The 26,576-nt window shown below is 48.1% G+C and overlaps 1 protein-coding gene across 1 annotated transcript in view; it reads left to right on the forward strand.

Moving 5' to 3' along the window:
- Positions 1-26,576, forward strand: part of ARPC1A (actin related protein 2/3 complex subunit 1A) — a 52,526-nt gene that overhangs the window by 4,513 nt on the left and 21,437 nt on the right. The window contains exons 2-4 of the mRNA XM_040439399.1: positions 8,014-8,111; positions 10,298-10,402; positions 16,109-16,331. Of these exons, the coding sequence (XP_040295333.1) occupies positions 8,048-8,111; positions 10,298-10,402; positions 16,109-16,331 (392 nt within the window). The 5' untranslated portion in view covers positions 8,014-8,047. The remainder of the gene's footprint in view (positions 1-8,013; positions 8,112-10,297; positions 10,403-16,108; positions 16,332-26,576) is intronic.

The raw sequence follows: 26,576 nt of genomic DNA on the forward strand, positions 1-26,576 counted from the left end.
CATATACTGTGCAGACCCCCCCCCCCATATACTGTGCAGACCCCCCCCCCCCATATACTGTGCAGACCCCCCCCCCCATATACTGTGCAGACCCCCCCCCATATACTGTGCAGACCCCCCCCCCCCCATATACTGTGCAGACCCCCCCCATATACTGTGCAGACCCCCCCCATATACTGTGCAGACCCCCCCCATATACTGTGCAGACCCCCCCATATACTGTGCAGACCCCCCCCATATACTGTGCAGACCCCCCCCATATACTGTGCAGACCCCCCCATATACTGTGCAGACCCCCCCCCATATACTGTGCAGACCCCCCCCCATATACTGTGCAGACCCCCCCCCATATACTGTGCAGACCCCCCCCATATACTGTGCAGACAGACCCCCCATATACTGTGCAGACCCCCCCATATACTGTGCAGACCCCCCCCCCCATATACTGTGCAGACAGACCCCCCCATATACTGTGAAGACAGACCCCCCCCCATATACTGTGCAGACCCCCCCCCATATACTGTGCAGACCCCCCCCCCCCATATACTGTGCAGACCCCCCCCATATACTGTGCAGACCCCCCCATATACTGTGCAGACCCCCCCCCATATACTGTGGAGACCCCCCCCGTATACTGTGCAGACAGACCCCCCCCCCCATATACTGTGCAGACAGACCCCCCCCCATATACTGTGCAGACAGACCCCCCCCCATATACTGTGCAGACCCCCCCCATATACTGTGCAGACCCCCCCCATATACTGTGCAGACTTACCCCCATATACTGTGCAGACCCCCCCATATACTGTGCAGACCCCCCCATATACTGTGCAGACCTACCCCCATATACTGTGCAGACCCCCCCCCATATACTGTGCAGACAGACCCCCCCCATATACTGTGCAGACAGACCCCCCCCCATATACTGTGCAGACAGACCCCCCCATATACTGTGCAGACAGACCCCCCCCCATATACTGTGCAGACAGACCCCCCCATATACTGTGAAGACAGACCCCCCCATATACTGTGCAGACAGACCCCCTCCGTATACTGTGCAGACAGACCCCCCCATATACTGTGCAGACAGACCCCCCCATATACTGTGAAGACAGACCCCCCCATATACTGTGCAGACAGACCCCCTCCGTATACTGTGCAGACAGACCCCCCCATATACTGTGCAGACCTACCCCCATATACTGTGCAGACCTACCCCCATATACTGTGCAGACCTACCCCCATATACTGTGCAGACCTACCCCCATATACTGTGCAGACCCTCCCCATATACTGTGCAGACAGACCCCCCCCCCATATACTGTGCAGACCCCCTATATAATAGAACCTATTTATAAGCGAACAATATGACAATTGCTCCTGCAAAGGGTTAAAAGCGCTTTTGTGAAATAAATATTTATACTACCCTCGGCGCTTGCGCACTGGGACGTAATTTTTCCCTACCCCCACACTGCGCATGCGCGTATATCGGGTGGATTTTATGAGTTAACCGCGCTTGCGCACTGGGCCGTAATTTTTCCCTACCTCGGCTCCCCGACGCATGCGCAGTGTCCCAGTGTGCTGCTGAAATCGGCAGTGAGATTTTCACTAGTCTGGCCTTTTGCGCATGCGCAGATTGTAAAAACTAAGACACGCCTCCATACGTCATCGCCGATGCGACAGGAAGTCAGGGGGTAGGGAAATCTAACGAGGAAGGGTAATGTAACGCTACACCGTGTCACCGAGTCCCTGCCAGGCTTCCTGCTCTGCGGCTCCATGTAAGTCCGTCCGGGGGAAGGGGGGGGCATTATTAGCATAGCATGTAGTGGAGCTGTGTGTGTACAGGGTGCATGTAGCAGAGCAGGAAGTCTGGCAGGGACTCGGTGACCGTCTCTGACTCATTAGATTCTTTTAACTAATAAACTCTCAGACGATTCTCTGAGTCCCTGCAATAACTATACATTGTAATTACATCAGTCTGCTCCACTGCATTCACTGCAGCAGAGCTGTGTTTGCCAGGAGTGAGTCCCTCCAAAGGTGTTGTGTCTGTCTTCTATGGCCCTGGTCCTTCCCTTCCTGCTTGCAAGCTGCACATTGATCTCTAAAAGCAGGCATTAGGGCAAGAAGAAATATACATTACTGTATGATGGCCACAAGACTATTATACTGAGGAGGGGGGGCTTCAAAAATTGTTTTCCTGACTCCTTACAGTAGCGTCTCCTTGTGGCCGCCCCATACAGTATAACGTCTCCTTGTGGCTGACCCCATACAGTATAACGTCTCCTTGTGGCTGCCCCCATACAGTATAACCTCTCCTTGTGGCTGACCCCATACAGTATAACGTCTCCTTGTGGCTGCCCCCATACAGTGTAACGTCTCCTTGGAATGTTATAGTTCTGTTTTTGGTAGGGGTGCACCGAAATGAAAATTCTGGTCCGAAACCGAAAATTCAGGATGCCCTTGACCGAAAACCGAAACCGAAACTGCCTTTTTGCCCAAATACTTTTAAAATACTTTTTTTTTAATGATTTTATTAATAATTCTTTTTCATGAATGAAATTCATCTGTGGGTGGCGCTGTTATGGAGAGGGGGATCTGTGGGTGGCGCTGTTATGGAGAGGGGGATCTGTGGGTGGCGCTGTTATGGAGAGGGGGATCTGTGGGTGGCGCTGTTATGGAGAGGGGGATCTGTGGGTGGCGCTGTTATGGAGAGGGGGATCTGTGGGTGGCGCTGTTATGGAGAGGGGGATCTGTGGGTGGCGCTGTTATGGAGAGGGGGATCTGTGGGTGGCGCTGTTATGGAGAGGGGGATCTGTGGGTGGCGCTGTTATGGAGAGGGGGATCTGTGGGTGGCGCTGTTATGGAGAGGGGGATCTGTGGGTGGCGCTGTTATGGAAAGGGGATATGTGCACTGTTATGGGCATAACAGTGCACAGATCCCTTTCCCCATAACAGTGCACAGATCCCTTTCCCCATAACAGTGCACAGATCCCCCCTCCCCATAGCAGTGCCATAGACCGATCCCCCTACCCATAACAGCCCCGGCCCTGCTGCTCACAGCATCACTCACTGCATCTTTATTTTACCTTACAATCGTGACGCTCCGGTAACAACTCTGCAGGCAGAGCGGAGGGCGGCGTAACGTCACTTACTCACGTGACGCACCTGCTCCGCCCACTTTATGAATGAAGGAGGCGGAGCAGGCGCGTCACGTGAGTAAGTGACGTTACGCCGGCCTCCGCTCTGCCTGCAGAGTTGTGCAGTGACAAAGTAAACCGCCCGCCCGCAGATGGTGGGTGACAAATCCCACACCCCATATTTTCGGCCGATATGTAACAATATCGGCCGAAGTGGATTAGGTGCATTTTCGGCCGATATTTTCGGCTGCCGGAATTTCGGTGCACCCCTAGTTTTTGGGCCTTTTGGTTGGTCAGTGGTCAGAAAATACATGTGTGTGTATTTTATTGTTAAAATTAGTATCGGTAATTGGTATCGGTGAGTACTTAAATAAAAGTATCGGTACTCGTACTCAGTCTTAAAAAAATGGTATCGGGACATCCCTAGTCATCTTCAAGCGGATCCGTCCCCATTGACTTCCATTATAAGTCTGGACGGATCCGCTCGCCTCCGCACGGCCAGGCGGACACCCGAACGCTGCAAGCAGCGTTCAGGTGTCCGCTCACTGAGCGGAGCGGAGGCTGAACGCTGGCAGGCGGATGCATTCTCAGTGGATCCGCCTCCACTGAGAATGCATTAGGGCCAGACGGATGCGTTCGGGGCCGCTCGTGAGCCCCTTCAAACGGAGCGCACGAGCGGACACCCGAACGCTAGTGTGAAAGTAGCCTAAGACTGTCAAATCCCTAGATTGACCTTAGCCAGGGAAAAAAATATATTTGGTATACATAAACAGTAATGGAGATATATCGGAAGTGGAAGGTGGTTCAAATGAATGGGGTCGCCACCTACCCTCTCCGAAAATCAAATACAAATGTTATAAATACAGTATAAGAGTGGAAGGGGGTCCAGATACTGGGGAGATCACCATTCCTCTCAAGTATACAATACACACGTTTTAAAATATACACATCTTATTACACAAACATCAACGCGTTTCACCTGTATAAAATCAGGCTCATCAGGAGGTAGGTAGAAATTTGGACAAAGTCCAGCTAAGATATAGATGTGATCAATGATACAGGGGCGATAATATCAATGAAGCGATACTTGGCTACAGATGTTCAGTACAGGAGGCGTAGATACAGCATTACCAGAAGGCAAGATAATTACATCCACAAGGGAGATACCTAGAGAGATGTATGTACAAGGAGGAAAATTAGGTCTAGAATAACTAATCACAGCTCTAGAGATAACGATCACAGGTTCCAGAGTCATATTAGGACTTACATGATGTTGGTGCTGGCCATTAGCTCCCCCAGTAGCCTGCTTTGGGCCCAGGTACAGTGCCAGTAGAAATTCGACCCATTTATAGGGTCAGGTCGATGCGTCCGGACGCCGGAAAAGCACTTCCGGTCTCCGGAACGCATAGTGGAACGCAATGGGGCTTCCGGCCTTCGTCACTTCCGGCGCCGTGGAACGCATCGTGAGCCGCATATGGCCTGATGCCGGCGCCGGAAGACAGCAGAGGCCGTGCTGTCCAGGCAAATTAGAACATAGGAGGGTTTATGGATAGAAGGCCAGTATATTGTTATTGAGACTCAGGGCTGTGAATGACCATGTCCAGTACAAATGTGCCAACAGATAAAAGATATGACCTGGGGGCACAGGAGACCCTCAGTAACAGCCCCCAAGGAGACATAGATGTATCACACAGCAAACGATATATAATATTAAAGGATATCAACCATGATACAAAATACATAAAGACCTGCCCCTACAGTAATATTAATAGGATTTGGAGGTACCAGGTAGTATTTGAAGATATGGGGAGTCAGTCTTGTATACCCCTTAATAACGTGGTGCTTTGCGCACTGATCAGCACAGAATAACTGGGTCACATACCAGTGATACTGGAAAAATTATTAACACAAACAAGGAGGATATTAGATAAAGCATGCGAAATTGAGTCTTTCATTGAGACCAAGGCGGGACTGGGATTGAAAACGATAAATCCAGGAGGACTCTTTTTGAAGAATCCTTCTGTCCCAGTCGCCCCTCCTCTCAGGAAAGGGGACCACCTCCAACACCGAGAAACGAGCCAAACTCACATCACCTTTGTGGCAGCTATTAAAGTGATGGGCCACCGGAGTATCCTTCGATTTTTTAATGTCGTCGAACATTTAAACTCCGGTGGCCCATCACTTTAATAGCTGCCACAAAGGTGATGTAAGTTTGGCTCGTTTCTCGGTGTTGGAGGTGGTCCCCTTTCCTGAGAGGAGGGGCGACTGGGACAGAAGGATTCTTCAAAAAGAGTCCTCCTGGATTTATCGTTTTCAATCCCAGTCCCCCCTTGGTCTCAATGAAAGACTCAATTTCGCATGCTTTATCTAATATCCTCCTTGTTTGTGTTAATAATTTTTCCAGTATCACTGGTATGTGACCCAGGTATTCTGTGCTGATCAGTGCGCAAAGCACCACGTTATTAAGGGGTATACAAGACTGACTCCCCATATCTTCAAATACTACCTGGTACCTCCAAATCCTATTAATATTACTGTAGGGGCAGGTCTTTATGTATTTTGTATCATGGTTGATATCCTTTAATATTATATATCGTTTGCTGTGTGATACATCTATGTCTCCTTGGGGGCTGTTACTGAGGGTCTCCTGTGCCCCCAGGTCATATCTTTTATCTGTTGGCACATTTGTACTGGACATGGTCATTCACAGCCCTGAGTCTCAATAACAATATACTGGCCTTCTATCCATAAACCCTCCTATGTTCTAATTTGCCTGGACAGCACGGCCTCTGCTGTCTTCCGGCGCCGGCATCGAGCCATATGCGGCTCACGATGCGTTCCACGGCGCCGGAAGTGACGAAGGCCGGAAGCCCTATTGCGTTCCACTATGCTTTCCGGAGACCGGAAGTGCATTTCCTGCGTCCGGACGCATCGACCTGACCCTATAAATGGGTCGAATTTCTACTGGCACTGTACCTGGGCCCAAAGCAGGCTACTGGGGGAGCTAATGGCCAGCACCAACATCATGTAAGTCCTAATATGACTCTGGAACCTGTGATCGTTATCTCTAGAGCTGTGATTAGTTATTCTAGACCTAATTTTCCTCCTTGTACATACATCTCTCTAGGTATCTCCCTTGTGGATGTAATTATCTTGCCTTCTGGTAATGCTGTATCTACGCCTCCTGTACTGAACATCTGTAGCCAAGTATCGCTTCATTGATATTATCGCCCCTGTATCATTGATCACATCTATATCTTAGCTGGACTTTGTCCAAATTTCTACCTACCTCCTGATGAGCCTGATTTTATACAGGTGAAACGCGTTGAGGTTTGTGTAATAAGATGTGTGTATTGTATACTTGAGAGGAATGGTGATCTCCCCAGTATCTGGACCCCCTTCCACTCTTATACTGTATTTATAACATTTGTATTTGATTTTCGGAGAGGGCAGGTGGCGTCCCCATTCATTTGAACCACCTTCCACTTCCGATATATCTCCATTACTGTTTATGTATACCAAATATTTTTTTTCCCTGGCTAGGGTCAATCTAGGGATTTGACAGCCTTAGGTTCGGGGACAGGGAACCCCCACCATCAGGGGGTCACCCTGGACTGAGCAGTTATTAGGGCTGTTAGGGTAAGCATTGTGTCTGCCCTGCCCTTTCCTCAGACCCTGTCCTATTTTTGATGTGATCCTCGAACCGTCTAAGTCTACTGACAGTATTGTATCACTTGTAAATGCTCTGTTTAGGGGTCACTACTCCCCTGTCAAAAGAAATGTATATATAATCCTTTTGAATTGTAGTACACTCTGTTGGTATATACATACCTATACCCGCACTATCACTGATAAAGGTATTTTTTTTAAAAGTCACTAATTCTAAAAAGTTACGTGTTCACAGATCCATCACTCCCATTGTAGTCTATGGGACCGTGAAAACCACGGATGCCATCTGTGCGGATCAATAGGAAGAGATGTTTTATAAATTATTTTTCAGCTGTTCAGTGTCAGTGAAACACGGATCCTTCACGGATACATCACTGACCACCTTCTCACGGATTTGAGCGCGGACATGTGAATGAGGCTTTAGATAGTACAGGTGTATCCCAAGGGAAATTTTACCATTTACAAGGGCAGAACTGGATTAGCCATGACTCTGCATGTAGAATGAATCTGCTCCATTTATATAAAATAATGGTGCTCCACTTTTACTGTGATTTCGGAGAACCTTCTGAAAACTTCTTCTAGGCTACAACATGAGAACGCAGACTGATTGTCCGGGAACTCCGTTCCTTATTTTTTAGAGGGATTGTCCATTGTATTTTTGAATTAGCCCCTCCTATCACCAATATGGCGACAGCTGGTGGCTTTCTGACCCCTCCTACTTGTGTAGATCCTGCCTGATGCGAAATTAGAGCCACCTACAACATGAGGCCACCTTTAGGTCTTTTTTCTAGGGCTACTTTAAATTCCCAGTTTGCCTCTGGGCAGAAGACTGGGCCAACAAACGTATGAACACCCACCCCCTAGAAGTCCTGTGTAAATGTGCCGCAGATCTCCCAAGAAACAACAGACCACGCTGAGTAAGTGATGTGCTGCTGATCAATGGGGAGGCCGGGTGTCGGACCCCACCTATCTGATATTAATGAGAATAGGTCATCAATATCTAAAGTGTGGAAAACCCCTTTTAGGCTGCCCATACGGGATCTGCATGCATCATCATTGCCGGGCCACGCTTCTGCATACAGTTTGAAATGTACAGGTACCAGCCGCCAATTAGCGGTGAACAGCCAGCCTAATAGAAGTGCTATTAATGCCAGTAATTCTAGTAGACAGGTGGTGGCTAATACTACTTATATTTTTCTGTCTTTAGTTTTGTAGGTTTCACTACGGAAAAACAAACCAGAATGTCTTTGCACCAGTTCTTACTTGAGCCCATCAGCTGCCATGCTTGGAATAAAGATCGTACCCGTAAGCAGCATCCTCCAGTTTTTGTTCATTTATTTTCTAGCATGCATTTTTTTGTGCAAGAGAATCTGACTTTCTGAAATTAAAGGGGTTTTCCCATCTGCACTGCGCTCTTCCTGTATTTGCCAGGGGTGGTACCATCAGGCTTGATTGACAGTACAGGAAAGCCCTGCTCTGGTGATATCATTGCGCCGCTTGCTTGTATGAGTGTGCTCCAGTGCTGCTGATAGCAGTGTCAGAGAGGGAGTTTTACAGGATCCCGAGCCCGCCGTTCCTGAAAGCTACTGATCTTGCCTGAGGGCAGTTCAGTTAGTTTAAATGAAGCTGCAGTGAGGGGTCGGAATGGGAGAGACTGCACACGCACGAATATGCGCGCTGCCAAGTACCCGGCCAGCTAGCCAACAAGGAAAAAGAGAAAGACACCGCTTGCTGCGGCCTTAACCAATGACATCTATGAGTAGAGAGGTCAGGAAAAATATGGAGGGAAGGAGGAGAAATCGATAATTCCATGTATTGGGTTAGTTGAATGTTGCGGTGTAAGGAATGTGATCAGTGCTACTTGTTAAGATGGGACGACCCCTTTAAACGTTGTATATTAAATCTCACAGAAAGTAAAGGGAGTCACATTACACTTGCAGTATGGTGGAGGGGCAGTGTATGTCAGGGGTTGGCAGCCTTTTTGTATGGCGTATCGATTGAAAAAAATATATATATATGCTGACGTGCTCTGTGCTGTGCAATACAGAAAACTCATGTATCAAACTGAGTGTGACCCTCCACAAACCATACAATTCCTGACAGTGCTGTGGAAGGATCGCCATCACTCAGTCATTGTAACATATCATTTTATGGTTGGTGGGGTGGTCCCCATATAGTGTCTTACAAGCACAGTAAAGATGTCCTCCTTTTCCGACAGCACAACACAGTCTCCTGCACTGCTTGGCTGAAGCAACACCCCACCAACCAGTGTGAAAGGGAACCTTAGTGTAAGGGCAGAACCGCTGCTTTCAGCAGGCTGGCACTACCCTGATGGCAGGCAGTACTTTTAGACTTACCGAAGCCCACAGCACAGGGAGGGGAGTGCTATGCTGCCCCTGCCCTCCGCTGCCTCCAGAGAATGATTGACAGGTGTCTTTTCTATGCACAACAAGAAAAAAACTGTCAATCATCGTCTGGAGGGGAGGGCAGCAAGCAGCATCATTCCTCTCAGTGCTGGTGCACGCTGTGGGCTTCGGCAGGTCAGTACTTTAATAGTACTGACCGCCATCCCAGCAGTAACAGACCTCTGAAATCTGTGGGTCTGTCACTACACTACGCTGTCCTTAGTGCAGCTGGCACTGTTTTCCTGGGTTATCCTATAACCTGGAGAGCAGTGCAGCACAGTAGTGGTCCTTTCTTCTGTTGGGTGGTGCTACAGCATCTTCTGTGTCTGACTGACTCCCAGTAGGATGCATTACAGCACCACAGCTATTAGGTACCTATGAAGGGAGGAAAGGTGTCAGCCAGTAAAATGTGGCCTGCATGCTGCAGTTTGCTGACCGATTCATTAGAGGGGAGACTGATCCCATAGGTATAGCCACAGAGCTGCTGAGAAAGGTGGTGCTTTCAGCAGTCTGATCCCATTGCTCATAATTTTAACAGATGTTTCATTGATATGATATTCCTGGAAAAACATCTCTAAATGTCTTCAGTGCAGTGTTAAAGGCGTTGTCTTACCAGATCTCCATTCCATATGTCCTATTGGGGGGATATGGGTGTCATAAAACAAAGGCCCCCAGATTGTGGACCGACTAATCCTAATTATACTACTAATGTTGTATGGTCGCTTGTGGCTAGCCACAGGTTTCACAGGCTGGTCCAGCATGATGTAATACAGTGGTCCCTCAAGATACAATATTGATTGGTTCCAGGATGACCATAACTATCAACTACTACAGCTATTTTACCAGAGAAGTGACCATGCTTGGTTGGATCTGAGTCTGAGGCATTGTATGCTGAGTCTGGTTTCAATTTACGATGGGTCAGAAAAGACCATTTTATGTTGAAAATATTGTATCCTGAGGGATCACTGTATAGAGGTTGTGTTGATGAGACAATCCCATTATTTCAGATAATTCAATACTTATGTTTTTCTTGTAATGCTGTACATGTTTGAATTGCTCATCTGCCGTGTTCATTAATCCCCACAGAAATTGCATTAAGTCCTAATAACCATGAGGTGCATATCTACAAACAAAATGGGAACCAGTGGGTGAAAGTTCATGAGTTAAAGGAGCACAACGGACACATAACAGGTAAAGTAACTAGGAGGTATCAGCTCTCTTTTTAAATGTGTAAGAAGGTTTACATGTGCTTAAGGTATTTTTCAATGTCAAGGCTAACCATTTAAATTGTTCATATTTTGCCAAAATTAATTCTCAGCCTCATAACTTGCTAATTAAAGAGGCTTTCTGGACACAGAAAATGTGTTCCTAATCTATGTGTCATACAAAAGCTAAAAACATTCCAAGGTACGTCTTTGTTCCTAAAGCAGAGCTATTATGAGCTCAGATATCACTTCAGAAACCCCACCCTTATTAAATGGCTCGTCACGGGCTCTAAGGCTCTGTTCACATCACCCTTATGGCTGAGAATTATATGTTAAATGCCTGTCATCAGTCATGGTACCATTGTGTGGTATAGCTTTTTTTCCCTCTTTAACTGGATACCATTATATGAAGTAGTGCAGTCTAGTAGGCTATTCCACACCCTGTTTTTGCCGTATACCGACATATACCGGACTACAATGACGGCTAACTGACACTCATTTGGCCTCTCTCTGGCTAATGTTACCACACATTTTGTGTGTATGTTGGTGGCCTTTCCAGGGGTACATGCTAACCGTCCATCACAAACACAATGTGAACATACAGGGTACCTGTACACTGCGCTGTCAGGCCATGGGATCTGCATGCAGGTCACTACTATTTGCCGGGCCATACCTGTACTTGCTGTTTTATACAAGTACATGGCATTAGCGGTAATTCTGTGGCTGGCCTGCACTGTGTAGGAGCACAGTGGACTAGTCTCATTGGGAAGTAATAAAAACGGATACATTTATCTTGAGGGGAATTTTTTTTTAAGTATGTTTCGTTTGAGTCTGTACAGGAGTAAAGCTAGTTTCATACTAGCACTAGGGAGTCGCTTGCCGTATATCTCTCATTTCCAGCATTGCTGGAAGCTTGAAAGTCTTCATCCGATCCCATTAAAGGGTTTCTACCTCTTCGTTTTCACATAATTAGCTTTCAGACACTAGCGATCCGCTAGTGTCTGCTCTACCAAACAATCCTAATATAATAGCTTTTGGGGCAGCCGTTTCGCTAAAAAAAGAACTTATATTGATATGCTAATGAGCCTCTAGGTGCTATGGGGGCGTCATTAGCACCTAGAGGCTCGGTCTACCTTCACAAACAGCCGCCGCCCAGCGCGTCCCTCCAGCCCGCCCATCTCCTCCGGAATGCGATCCTCCCCGTGCGCGTCTGTATTCGGCGCATGCGCAGTGAATGTCTGACCGCTTCCCTGCTCAGACATCTCCACTGCGCCTGTTCCTCGGAGCTGGGCGGCGGCATTTTGTGAAGGTAGACCGAGGCTCATTAGCATATCAATATAAGTTCTTTTTTTTTGCGAAACGGCTGCCCCAAAAGCTATTATATTAGGATTGTTTGGTAGAGCAGACTCTAGCGGATCGCTAGTGTCTGAAAGCTAATTATGTGAAAACGAAGTGGTAGAAACCCTTTAACCATAATGGGGAGTGACGGAGATATGGCTGCAACCCAACAAAGACTTTTCAAGCTTCCGGCAAGCTGTTACCTGCTGGATCCCTAGCGCTAGTGTGAAACTAGAGTTGTTGCGATACCAAATTTTTGATTCGGTTTCGATACCATGAAAAAGTATTGCGATACTCGATACCATTCGATACCACGCGAAAAAAATAAACAAAAAAAGCCACGTGCATTCCTCATTTTTAAAAATGGCGAATCGCGCAGTTTTTATTTTATTTTTTCTGTTCCGGCATTCACCACCTAGATTTTTTTTTTATATTTTAATAGTTTGGACTTTTCTGACGTGGCGATGTAATATGTTTATTTATATATTTTATATGTGAAATTGGGAAAAGGGGGGTGATTTATACTTCATATTTTAGTGTTTGTTTTTTTTCACTTTTTATTTAATAACTATTTCCCCCCTTAGGGGCGAGAACCTGGGATCTTTCATCCCTTTTCCTATTCACCCTGATAGATCTCTATCAGGGTGAATAGGACTCCACACTGTCCCTGCTGCTCTGTGCTTTGTGCACACAGCATCAGGGATGTTACCATGGCAACCAGGGCTTCTGTAGCGTCCTGGCTGCCATGGTAACCGATCGGAGCCCCAGGCTTACACAGCTGGGGCTCCGATCAGAAGCTGCCACTGCACCACCAATGAGGGGGAGTGGAGAGGTCCCTGTGGCCACTGCCACCAATGATTTTAATACTAGAGGGTTGAGAGGGGCCGGCGCACTGTGCCACCAATGATTTTAATGGGATGGGGGGATTGAGGGGGGGGGGGCACACTGCACCACCAATGATTTTGGACCACCGCTGATCGCAGCTCCCTGTCAGGGGCAGGGTGCCGGCAATGCGATTCTGCTGCCGGCACCCGCCTCCTGTATGTGTTAAAGACTGACTACTGTATATGAGTCCAGACTTTCACTATTAGGCCACACAGAGCGGCGCCCAGCGATGTCTCAGCACTCACCATTTAGTCCTGGGCGCCGCTCCGTTCGCCCGCAGTGCCTAGGGTTGCCACCTTTTCTTCAAGCCAAACCCGAACAGAAGGGAGGGAGGGCCCTTTCCAGGCCCCACCCATGTCCCACCTCCAGCCACGCCCATGCCCCGCCTCCAACCACGCCCATGTCCCACCTCCACCCCTGATTGCTGTCGCACCGCAATCGTTACGCCCCTGATCCCACGCCTGCGCCGTACTGTTTAGTATTCGACGCAGACGCAGGATTTACGGGACGAAGAGGAGAACTCGGACGTCAATCAACTAAACATGGGCGTGCCACTGCCAAAGGTGAATGGACGGAGCCTCTAGGTGCTGCAGCAACGCCCTCATAGCACCTAGAGGCTCATTAGCATATCATGTCTTTATTTTAAAGGGCTTCTGTCACCCCACTAAAGTGATTTTTTTTTTTGGGGCTAGTTAAATTAGTTATATTGCGATATATGAAAATATAATGGTGTTACTTACTTTGATCCAGCAGTTTATTAAAAAAATGAAGTTTTATAATATGTAAATTCGGTCTCTACCAGCAAGTAGGGCGGCTACTTGCTGGTAGCTGCTGCAGAAATCTGCCCCCTCGTCGTGTTGATTGACAGGGCCAGCCGGCATTTCAAAAATCGCGCGCCTGTGTGGATTCGGCGCAGGCGCTCTGAGATGAGGAGGCTCGTCTCCTCAGAACTCCCTCAGTGCGCCTGCGCCGATGACGTCTTCTATTTTGGTGATGTCATCGGCGCAAGCGCACTGAGGGAGTTCTGAGGAGACGAGCCTCAGGGCCAGCCGGAGGAGGAGATCCCGGCTGGCCCTGTCAATCAACACGACGAGGGGGCGGTTTTCTGCAGCAGCTACCAGCAAGTAGCCGCCCTACTTGCTGGTAGAGACCGAATTTACATATGATAAAACTTCATTTTTTGAATAAACTGCTGGATCAAAGTAAGTAACACCATTATATTTTCATATATCGCAATATAACTAATTTAACTGGCCCCAAAAAAAAACAACACTTTAGTGGGGTGACAGAAGCCCTTTAAGAGAACGGCAGCAGGCAGGGAGTTATAAAACACACTGTTATGCACTGCTGACATCAGCCCATCGCTAATGTCAATCAGCTACATAACATAAATGTTTTTTCTGATTGACAGATTCAGAAACCTGAGGCTGTTTAAACACTGTTACAAACATGCTTCAAATGTTTTATATTTATACCTTTTTAGAAGTAAAGTAAGTGATTACCTAGTGTCACAGTCAGACTCAGTCTTGGTCATGTTGAAAAACTAGCAGGGCACAGCGGGCACAGTCTGGGCTGGGCACTAGTTGGGCAGGCTGCTGGAGCCTGGAGCTGCTGGAAGAATGATTTCAAATCTCCCTCCCTGCCTCTCTCTCTGATGTCACTTCCTGTGGACTTGACTTAGTTCCTTATCAGAGAGAAGGAGGGAGGGACTGAGAGGCAGAGGAGGAGCGAGGAGACTGGAGACTACTAAACAGTGAGTGAGCTGCTGCGGCTGCGCTGCCTGCCTGGCAGCCGCATCACTGTAGTGATTGTAGACTGGAGGAGGAGGGGGACTGGGGGAGGGAGCGCTCCGCTCAGCTGATCATCAGTGACAGTGCAGTGCACTCAGACAGCAGCAGCTTAAATATGCGATCGGACGGACTCCACACTGACTGTCTGCAGTTTCAATGAATAGAATAGAATAATCCTGTGTCCGGGTCTAAGAAAGGCTTGTACCCGGGCACAGGATTGCAAACCCGGACTGTCCGGGTCAATCCCGGACGGGTGGCAACCCTAGCAGTGCCCCATTACTGTCTCCTCTCCTGCTCCACATGCTGCTGATTACTATCGGAGCGATGGGAGGAGACATCAGCTTCACTAGTGGGCGTTCCTTCTCCCTGGCTGTAGCGCTGTCCAATCGCAGCGCAGGGAAAAGGAACGCCCACTAGTGAAGCTGATGTCTCCTCCCATCGCTCCGATAGTAATCCTATCATTGGTGGCGCAGTGCGCCCGCCCCTCCTCCGCCCCTCTCTTCTCATTGCCGCCCCTCCTCCACCCCCTCTCTTCTCATTGCCGCCCCTCCTCCGCCCCTCTCTTCTCATTGCCGCCCCTCCTCCGCCCCTCTCTTCTCATTGGTGGCAGCGGCAGCAGCACAGGGGGAGGGAGGACAGCTTCCTTCTCCCCGTGCTGCTGAGAGAGAACATGAGCGCGCCGATAGCAGCGCGCTCATGTTCAGAGATACTAGACTGCGCAGCAGCGCAGCCCAGTATCGAAAAAACGGAAATCCCGGTATCGTATCGATACCGGGACAAAAGTATCGATTGGGTATCGAAATTTCGATACCCGCAACAACCCTATGTGAAACTAGCCTAATATGATCTTGTAAAAATGGCACTTGTCAAGGGAAGAGATACATTAGGCATATTAAAAGGACAACCAGTTCTTAATGTGTTGGAAGCAAGAAAATTGGGTATCTCAAAGGATCTGAGCAACTTTGACAAGGGTCAAATTGTGAGGGCTAGATGACTTGGTAAGAGCATCTTGTGGAGGGTTCCTTGTATGCAGTGGTTAGTACCTACCAAGGATGGAAAATCGGTGAACTAGTGACAGGGTTATCGGCGACTAAGGCTCCTTCACATGTGTGGGGAGCAAAGGCTAGCCTGTAATGTAGCAATGGAAGAAGGTTGCCTGGTCTTCAGAATCACATTTTCTATTACGTTGTGGATGTCTTCGGTTGCGTGCATATAACTTACATAGGGAAGAGATGGAACCAGGATGCTCTATGGGAAGAAGGCAAGTCGATGTCTGCTGGGAAACCTTGGGTCCTAACATTCATGTGGATGTTTGACACTTACCACCTACCTAAACATTGTACAGACCAAGTACATCCATTATAGCAACAGTGTTCCCTAATGGCCGTGGTCCCTTTAAGAAGTATAATGGGCCCTCTTACACTTAAATCAATTTTTATGAATGGTTTGTTAAACGTGATGAAGAGTTCAAAGTGTTCATTTGGCCTCCAGTTTTCTTGTATTTGATAGATTTGTTACCAAACTTTCTGCAACTGAACATTTATTTCATAAATGTGAATGGGATTGTTTCTTCATAGTCTATTCAGGTGAAATGGGGCGGTTGCAGAAATTTATGGCACAATTTGTCATGTGTAAATATACGCCTCAGAATCTCTTCTTTTGCTGCTTTATTTCTCTAGGTATTGATTGGGCTCCTAAAAGTGACCGTATAGTGACCTGTGGAGCTGATCGTAATGCTTATGTGTGGAGCCAGAAGGATGGAGTGTGGAAACCTACACTTGTAATCCTACGAATAAATCGGGCAGCAACTTTTGTCAAGTGGTCACCATCTGAAAATAAGTTTGCTGTTGGAAGTGGAGCAAGACTTATATCCGTGTGTTACTTTGAGTCAGAAAATGACTGGTAAGCATTTAATTTTGTGATTTATGTTTCTAATGTTCCCAGAATACATGAAATACCATCTTCTTTTACAGGCAACAGACTTGATAAGTGACCTCACCCTCACAATTTAGGAATCATTTATGAGAATATATGCTTATGCAATCTAATATATAAAGCTGAGTGCATGTGTGTGTGTATGTCTGCTAAAGGAATCCGCACCGTCTCATTTACAATCACGAAATTTGGCACACAGGTACATCAGGTGTCTGGGAAGGTTTTAGAGCAGGTCTCAGCTCTCTAGGACGTACCGTTCCTGAGAGATTCCCAAAAAATGCATTAGCCAATAGAAGCTTGGTCACATGACCCTTATCAGCCAATAGAAGCTCACAGGTCCTCCAGCCTCCACATACATTTTTACTCCAGGTTTCCATAACAGCCCAGCCATTTCTCGTGCATGGCATTGGGGGACACAGCACCATGGGTATATATGTCCAACTACCACTAGGAGGCGACACTAGACATAAAAAGTGTTGGCTCCTCCCCGTTGGGCTATACCCTCTCCACAGGCACTAGGCAGATCAGTCTTGTTCTAGTGTCCGTAGGAGGCAGACCTGACCTCCCCTTTTTGTGCAGGTCATCCTGCTACTTTTGTATTTTATTTTTTATTCAATCATTTTTTCTTCTTCTCTGCAGGTTCCGGCCTGCTGCAGGGGTGGCTCCATAGTATTCCACTTTAGTTGCCCCCCTGCGGGCGCGTACTCCGGTACCTGGCAGCCACCCAGTCCCCAAATCTACTTCTGCACTGGAATTCCGGCAGTCCCACGGTTCCCGTGTTGAGTCCGCCGAGGGGGTGGTTATTGCTGCGCCTTAAGACGTCTGAGGGTGAGTATGTTCCCTTAGCTTAGGGTCTCCCACCCTCCTCCCCGGGCCTGGGCGCGTTCCCCTTCTCTCCTCCCTTCCCGGATACCTGCATCTCTTAGCCTGTATCCTGGCCCCAGAAGCCCCCTGGCCTTCCGTTTTTCCCTATCTGGGGGTCGCTTCTCCAGTTCTCTCCCACACCTGGCCCCAGTTCGTCGCGGCAGCTCCGGAGCACTTCCGCGATCACGGCCGTTCGTCCCCGGCCGCGCTCCACTAATTGAGGCCCCGGCTTTTCGGGCCTACTAGGCCGCAACTCCCCGCCCACATCTGAGCTTCCCGGGCTTGCTCTGTCACCTCCCCTCCGTGGGGGGAGCCTGGGAGGGGCCTCTCCTGCCTGCCCAATCCAGCTCCAGGTTCCCTGCTCTGTCTCAGAGGGGCGGTTCTTCCTCTTGCTGCCGGCTCCTTCTCTCACCGGGTTGCTGCTCTCCTGCATGGGGCGCGCTGGTATACAGCTCCTGGGGTCTGGTAGGCAGCCTCTGGCTGATTTGCTTCTGCATGCTCCTCCCCCCCCCCCCCCCCTCTCAATTGCCTCATTGCTCAATTGCCTCCTGCAGCCCTACCACCTGATCTATAGCTGCTGCAGCACCTCTTGGGAACGTGGCATCCGGGGTCAGATAGGACAGCCCTGCTGCTCTATGAGGGCCTCCTCTCCCAGCCTCCGTATCTGATCGCCACGTATTTCACGTGCGTCCATTGTCTACGGAGGTTTCCATGTGGTATCCTTGTCCCCCTTCCCACCCTTTTGTGTAGGTCCCCCCTTAAAGGGTTTTTATCACTTCATATCACATATTTAGGTGTCAGACACTAGCGATCCGCTAGTGTCTGCTCTAACAAACCATCCTAATATGATAGGTTTTGGGGCAGCCGTTTTGCTAAAATAACAACTTATATCTATATGCTAATGAGCCTCTAGGTGCTATGGGGGCGTCATTAGCACCTAGAGGCTCCGTCTACGTTCCTAAACTGTCGCCGCCCAGCGCGTCCCTCCAGCCCGCCCATCTCCTGCTGAATGCGATCCTCTCCGTGCGCGTCTCTGTTCTGCGCATGCGCAGTGAATGTCTGACCGCTTCCCTGCTCAGACATCTCCACTGCGCCTGTTCCTCGGAGCACTATGATGTCATCGGCGCAGGCGCAGTGGAGATGTCTGAGCAGGGAGGCGGTCAGACATTCACTGCGCATGCGCAGAACAGAGACGCGCACGGAGAGGATCGCATTCAGCAGGAAATGGGCGGGCTGGAGGGACGCGCTGGGCGGCGACAGTTTGTGAAGGTAGACCGAGCCTCTAGGTGCTAATGACGCCCCCATAGCACCTAGAGGCTCATTAGCATATAGATATAAGTTGTTATTTTAGCAAAACGGCTGCCCCAAAACCTATCATATTAGGATGGTTTGTTAGAGCAGACACTAGCGGATCGCTAGTGTCTGACACCTAAATATGTGATATGAAGTGATAGAAACCCTTTAATGGGCTCCCTTCCTGTCGAACCATGGGAACCTTGCCTGACTCTCCCAATCTCTGGCAGAGTCGCTGGACCGCTACCTTCCCAAATTGCGGTCTCCCCCCCCCTCCCCCGGCCTGAGGCTGGTGACGAAGCCTTCTCTGTCAGTTGCCTCTGGGGACACCTCTGCACCGATTCCCTCGGAACAGAGCATCAGGCGGTCTTCCACCATGCAGAATCCTCTGTGAGGTCAAGACAAACGTGCACGGTGGAACCTACCCTACCCAGGTTTGGTGCCCCTCTAGTGGGCTTTCGGGTGGCGCTCTCCTGCCTGCACAGGCAATTACCGCACAGGTAAAGCAGCCGGCACCGTGCTTAGCAACTGGGACACCTACGTGGTGTCTCTGGTACGTATGCCCTCGTAGGCTGTACACGACTGACCTTCCTGGTTCCCCTATACCAGGAACTATGTTCTAGGCAAGCTGATATTTCAGGCAAACGCCTCTTGTAGGGTTGGTAACACTTCTCAGCCTCTAAAGGTTCTTTTGTATTGCCTGTACCAGAGATATACAGGCCGACTTCTATTGCTGTGGCGATTACATCTGTCTGTTTCCAGCCGCCTTGTTACTTTCATAGGTAGAGTTCCTACACCTACTCCAGATGCTGTAGCCATTACTCCTGGCTGGCTCTATGATGTTCCATGCGGCACTATTGCCCCCTACCGGGCGAGATATACAGGCCGCCTTCAATTGCCGTAGCAATTGCACCTGTTTGTTTCCAGCCACCTTGCTCCTTTCATAGGTAGAGTACCTACACCATCTCCTGATGCTGTATCCAATATCCCTGGCGGGCTCTATTGTGTTCCGTGCGGCACTATTTCCCCCTTCCGTGCGAGATATAGAGGCCACTCAATTGCTGTAGCAATTGCCTCTGTTTAGTTCTAGTGGGCACCAAGCTGCCACCTTGCTCCCTTCATAGGTAGAGTATCTTTACTATCTCCAGATGCTTTAGCCGTTGCTCCTATCTGGCCTTATGATGTACCTTGCGGCACTATTTCTCCCTTACCGGACGAGATATTGAGGCCACCTTGCATTGCCGTGGCCACTGCACCTACCTCATCATAGTGTGCACCAAACAGCCATCTTACTTCCTTCATAGCTGAAGTTCCTGCATCATCTCCAGATACTGTTGATGCGGCCCCGTTTCCCTCTTTTCAGGTGAAATAGAGGGCCTCCTTCAGTTGCCATTGCACTTACCTAAGTGGTGTGCACCTGTCGTTCTTTGTGGTCCGTGCGGCCCTATTTTCCCCTTCCCGAGCGGAATATAAGTACCATTGCTAACGCTGTAGCCGTTGCACTTCTCTGGTCCTAGGGTGCACCATGCGGCCACATCTTTCTAATCTTAACGCTAGTACCTCTACCATCTCCAGATGCTGTACCCATTGCTCCTGTCTGGTCGTATCTCTGCACTACACAGCCGTATTTCTACTTTACAGGTTGAGGACCTGTACTCTCCAAATGCGGTCGCATTCCCAGATGCTGTGGCTTTGTTTCCACTTTCCTTAGAGTGCAACATGCAGGCACTTTACCTCGGTTTTAGGCGTGTATTTTTAGTATCCCACGGATGGTGCAATCTGTGGCCCATACAGTTTCTGTATTACTGGGTGCTTCCTTCCCCGGGCTCTAATCTGTGCTGCGGATGTTGGTTACTTCCCTTTTTGGTTCTTCCATACATCTGCCACTCCGTTACTGTCGTGCTCTATGGTCTCCTTGTACTTTCTCAAGGCACTGTCCACAACAGGCCACCCTGGTTCAGCATGTACATGGTAACCATATCTGGCATGGGTGGGCCAACCCAACCCCCACCTCCACCTTGTCGGTCTAGTGCTACTTCTGGTGTACCCAGTATATGGCTGATCTGATCTGGTGGGTGGTCCACATACAAACACGCTCCCTACACCATGGCCAGGTGGTTGTTGGCTTTTGTGCTAGGGTTGCTCTTGCCATCCCTATAAAATACTACTGTCTGCTGCACTCCGCGTTCCCCATATTATAAAGGAGTACTCGCGTTGTTTTCTATTACAGGGCGGACCATTCCTGGTGAAGTACAGTGATCTCCACTTTATCTTCTCCTTGTTGGGGAACGTAGCTTGGTGAACATCGGCCGCTGCAGCAGTTTTCGGCCATCACTGGATGTCCTCCGCCAGAGCCTTGTGGACCTCTTGGGATTCGTGTCTATCTTCCCATCCTCCCACGTCAAGTACCTGGTATTGAGTGGTTTAGTGCTACGGTTTGCATTTCCACCTTATGGTCTCCTTCGGGAGGGACTTCCTCCTGTTTGTAGAACCTTCCTCTTTAGACTGTTGGGAGTACTCTCCTTCTCCTCCCATGTCTCTCAGTCCAGTGTGTCCCTGCTGAGATTTCCTGGGCCTGCATCTCCCTGATACTTCATTTGGCCGGAGTTTCTCCGGTCTTGCGCTTCTCAGCGATATTTTGTTTTCAGAGGCTCATTCCTCGTCTCCTGGTTTTGGGATGCAGGTCTTATCTTTTCTTTTTTCCTGGCCTTTACTTACAACCCCCTCCCTTTCCAAGGGTTGGCGGTTTCCCTTAGCGCCTTTGGGATTTTCTCCTTTCAATAGGGCGCTTAACTTCTTCACATGCTTTGCAGTGAAGGGAGACCTGCTCCCTTCGCATGTGAGCCTTGCTATGGCTTCCCTCACTTGTTTGGCCTTTAGTGATTTCATGTTTCCTTGCTCCCCTGGCCTGTCAGGGGTTGGCCACAGGGTGTTTGTGCTTTGGCCTGAGACAATTAGAATGTTAGGTAGCTCCAATACGCGGTGCTGTCCTACTTTCTCTCCAGCCTTCGGCTGAGCTGGGTGTTCCCCTTTGCCTTCTTCTTGCATTTGGGACTTTCTCCCAGGCATTTGTCCTGGGGTGCTGGCAGTCTTCACTGTTGCTTCCTTGGGGTTTCTCCCTTGTTATGAGGCTTCTTGCCTATTCCGTGCTTTTCTCCTGTTGGGTCACATGGTTCTCCTGCACCTGTATGCCCAAACGGTGGCATGGCTGTTCTTTTCCCACCCTCGGGGACTGCTTTGGGACGTCCCATGGAGCTGTGTCCCCCAATGCCAAGCACGAGAAAATTGGATTTTTTGTACTCACCGTAAAATCCTTTTCTCGTAGTAGGCATTGGGGGACACAGATCCCACCCTATGTTTTTACTACCGCTTCTCCGGGCTGGTCTCTTGATCTTTCCCGGTACGGGAGTTGTTGGTTCCTTGCCTTTCTTAGCTCTCCTACTGCTTTTGGTACAAACTGATCTGCCTACTAGTGCCTGTAGAAAGGGTATAGCCCAACGGGGAGGAGCCAACACTTTTTATGTCTAGTGTCGCCTTCTAGTGGTAGTTGGACATATACCCATGGTGCTGTGTCCCCCAATGCCTACTACGAGAAAAGGATTTTACGGTGAGTACAAAAAAATCAAATTTTTTTTCTTCACTGCTGTAGGAGAGCTTTAAAGGTAATCTGTCACCAGGATAATTGCTATTGAAGTAAAGCCATTGCCTAATAGCACTTAGTACCTTATTTCAAGATGTGCCTTTTGTTCCAGCAATAGATGTTTTTATCCTGTGAAAATCCAGTTTTTGGTATGCAAATGAGCCAGTAAGGTGCCCAGAGGGGCGTCTCTCTTGCAGGAAGGAGCCCAGACATGCCCCCTGCTACAATGTGTCCACCCTCAATAGACCTAAAACCCCGCCCCCAGGTCCCGCTAAGCCACGCCCCTTATCTGGTTAGTCCGCCCCCAACTCCTGAGCCAACGGGGATTGAAAAAATGAAGGTAAAAATCAATTTCTGTCAGCTGCAGGGGTGAGAGGAAAGGTGACTTTCTCCCTGCAGCTTACACTCAGACAGAACAGTGCTGCTGTCTTAGAGTGAGCTGTTCAAAAGGACATGCCCCTGAACTGGTTAGGACACGCCCCCTCCCACTCAGCCAACTGAGATTGAAAAAATTAAGTTAAAAATCAACTTCTAGGTCCTGCTAAGCCATGCCCCTGATTGGGCTCGGCCACGCCCCTCTGTCCTCAGCTGACAGGGATTAAAAAAATGAAGGTAAAAATCTACTTCTGTCAGCTGCAGGGGTGGGAGACAGGGTGACTTTCTCCCTGCAGCTCACACTCAGACAGAACAGTGCTGATGTCTTAGAGTGAGCTGTTCAAAAGGACCCCCCCTTCCCGATCCAGTAAAGGCCACTGTCAAGGGGGTGGTATGCTGTGAAAGTCACTGTTAAAGGGGAAAGCTGCTGTAAAGGTCAAAGTTAATTGGGTGGGCTGTTGTCGAGGTACAATTTTATGGGACGGGGCACTGTGGGGGGTCACTGTTTTGGGAGTGGGGTGCTGTAGATGTCACTGTTATAGTGGATAGTGTTGATATCTTAAGGACACATACAAACATTAAATGAAATAGATTAAATATACCCGAGCGAAGCCGGGTCCTTCAGCTAGAATTGATTATAACTAACAGATGCTCTTTTAACCGCCTCAGGACCGCTGAACGCAGGATTGCGTCCTGGCGGCGGCCCTGTTATTCCTCCTGGACGCGCGCACACAGGAGCGCGCGTTCACAGGAACCGGAGGTAAATGAGTGGATCTACAGCCTGCCAGCGGCGATCATTCGCTGGCAGGCTGTAGATGCGATTTTTTTATTTATTTTTTTAACCCCAAAAAGGTATATTAGACACTGTTTTGTTAACAGCGTCTAATATACCTGCTACCTGGTCCTCTGGTGGTCCCTTTTGCTTGGATCGACCACCAGAGGACACAGGCAGCTCTGTAAGTGGCACCAAACACCACTACACTACACCCCCCCCCCCCTGTCACTTATTAACCCCTGATCACCCCATATAGACTCCCTGATCACCCCCCTGTAAGGCTCCATTCAGACGTCCGTATGTGTTTTGCGGATCTACGGATCCGCAAAACACATACGGACGTCTGAATGGAGCCTTACAGGGGTGTGATCACCCCATATAGACTCCCTGATCACCCCCCTGTCATTGATCACCCCCCTGTAAGGCTCCATTCAGACGTCCGTATGTGTTTTGCGGAGCCGCAAAACACGGACACCGCGGATCCGCAAAACACGGACACCGGCAATGTGCTTTCTGCATTTTGCGGATCCGCACATTGCCAGAACTATATAGAAAATGCCTTTTCTTGTCCGCAATTGCGGACAAGAATAGGACATGTTCTATAGGCTCTACAAAAAATGCAGTGTTCGCCTGATCAGGCCGATCGCTGCGGTGCTATAAAAAGATCACTTTTGAGGGGCATGGCGAGTTCATAGAAGATTTTTTTTATTTTGTTTTGTCACAAGTTAGCGGAAATAGATATTTTTTTTTTTTGTTTTTTCTTACAAAGTCTCATATTCCACTAACTTGTGACAAAAAATAAAATCTCACATGAATTCACCATACCCCTCACGGAATCCAAATGCGTAAAATTTTTTGGACATTTATATTCCAGACTTCTTCTCACGCTTTAGGGCCCCTAAAATGCCAGGGCAGTATAAATACCCCACATGTGACCCCATTTTGGAAAGAAGACACCCCAAAAAATTATTTTTTGTCACAAGTTAGTGGAATATGAGACTTTGTAAGAGAGAAAAAAAAAAAAAAGTCATTTTCCGCTAACATGTGCCCAAAAAAAAATATTCTAGGAACTCGCCATGCCCCTCACGGAATACATTGGGGGTCTTCTTTCCAAAATGGGGTCACTTGTGGGGTATTTATACTGCCCTGGTATTTTAGGGGCCCTAAAGCGTGAGAAGAAGTTTGGAATCCAAATGCGTAAAAAAATGCCCTGTGAAATCGTAAATATTCTCATTGGAATTTGGGCCCCTTTGCGCACCTAGGCTGCAAAAATGTGTCACACATGTGGTATCGCCGTACTCAGGAGAAGTAGGGCAATGTGTTTTGGGGTGTATTTCTACATATACCCATGCTGGGTGAGAGAAATATCTCTCTAAAATGACAACTTTGTATAAAAAAAATGGGAAAAGTTGACTTTTACTGAGATATTTCTCTCACCCAGCATGGGTATATGTAAAAATACACCCCAAAACACATTGCCCTACTTCTTCTGAGTACGGCGATACCACATGTGTGACACTTTTTTGCAGCAAAGGGGCCCAAATTCTAAAGAGCACCTTTAGGATTTCACCGGGCATTTTTTAGTCATTTGGATTCCAGACTACTTCTCACGCTTTAGGTCCCCTAAAATGCCAGGACAGTATAAATACCCCACAAGTGACCCCATTTTGGAAAGAAGACACCCCGAAGTATTTCGTGATGGGCATAGTGAGTTCATGGAAGTTTTTATTTTTTGTCACAAGTTAGTGGAATATGAGACTTTGTAAGGAAAAAAATAAAAAAAATCTTAATTTTCCGCTAACTTGTGACAAAAAATAAAAACTTCCATGAACTCACTATGCCCATCAGCGAATACCTTAGGGTGTCTACTTTCCGAAATAGGGTCATTTGTGGGGTGTTTCTACTGTCTGGCCATTGTAGAACCTCAGGAAACATGACAGGTGCTCAAAGTCAGAGCTGCTTCAAAATGAGTAAATTCACATTTTTGTACCATAGTTTGTAAACGCTATAACTTTTTGCGCAAACCAATAAATATACACTTATTGCATTTTTTTTATCAAAGACATGTAGAACAATACATTTTGAGAAAAATTTATATAGAAATGTAGTTTTATTTGAAAAAATTTACAACTGAAAGTGAAAAATGTCATTTTTTTGCAAAAATTTCGGTCAATTTCGATTAATAACAAAAAAAAAGTTAAAATGTCAGCAGCAATGAAATACCACCAAATGAAAGCTCTATTAGTGAGAAGAAAAGTAGGTAAAAATAATTTGGGTGGTAAGTTGTATGACCGAGCAATAAACCGTGAAAGTAGTGTAGTGCAGAATTGTACAAAGTGGTCTGGTCATTAAGGGGGTTTAAGCTAGGGGAGCTGAGGTGGTTAAGTAGATCTGTTTGTATAATATGCTACCCTAGTTAAACGGGTTGTCCCATTTTGCCATTTCCAGGACAAGATGGTACTAATCACTGACCCCCGATGGCCGAGCTTACGAAACTGATGAGAGGGCCAGCACTCCGTAACTGCCATTGCAGCGAATGGGAGAAATGCCAACAGCTTAACAAAGCAACCTATGCTGTTAGTTTAACTCGTCGTTATGGAAGCAACATAGCCTGGTCTGCTACATTGTTTGCATAGCTTATTCACTGCAATGGCTTTTACAGAAACGGTGGAGCACTGGCCTGCTCGGGATTTTCCGTAAACCTGGCCATCTGGGATCGGAGCTTAGTCCTATCTTACCCTAGAAATGGTCAAATAGGACAACACCTTTAAAGGCGTTGTCTGACTCCTTTCAGAATATCCCTAAAGCCCCTAAAAATCATATACTTACCACTTTATCAACTATGGATTCAGTTCCTGTCTCTGGTCTGTGTTTACACACTGTAGCGGTGATGTAGCCATATACAGCTCGTGAGCCCTGAGACCAGAGATTGGCTGCAGGGATCTCATGCTGGAAATGGCGAGGGGTTAAGTGCTATGTATAATAAACGGTTATTATTTTGATACATCTAGGCCCTAGATTCTAGGGGCTTTGGGGGTTTCTTGAAATAATTTGTACAACCCCTTTAAGAGACGCTTGTAGTAAGTCAAGGTCCCATGTGTTATTAGAACAAAAAGCAACAAAGGGTATACAAAGTGCTTACAATAAACTGACAGATCAGCCTTTGAAAACTTTATGGGGTATTCACAGGATAGGGGATAACTATTAGACTGGTTGTGGGACCCACACTTATCACGAGAACAGAGCAGTTGGTCGGACAAGCGCG

Source organism: Bufo bufo, chromosome 7, assembly GCF_905171765.1.
Source record: "Bufo bufo chromosome 7, aBufBuf1.1, whole genome shotgun sequence".
Taxonomy (NCBI): Eukaryota; Metazoa; Chordata; class Amphibia; order Anura; family Bufonidae; genus Bufo; species Bufo bufo.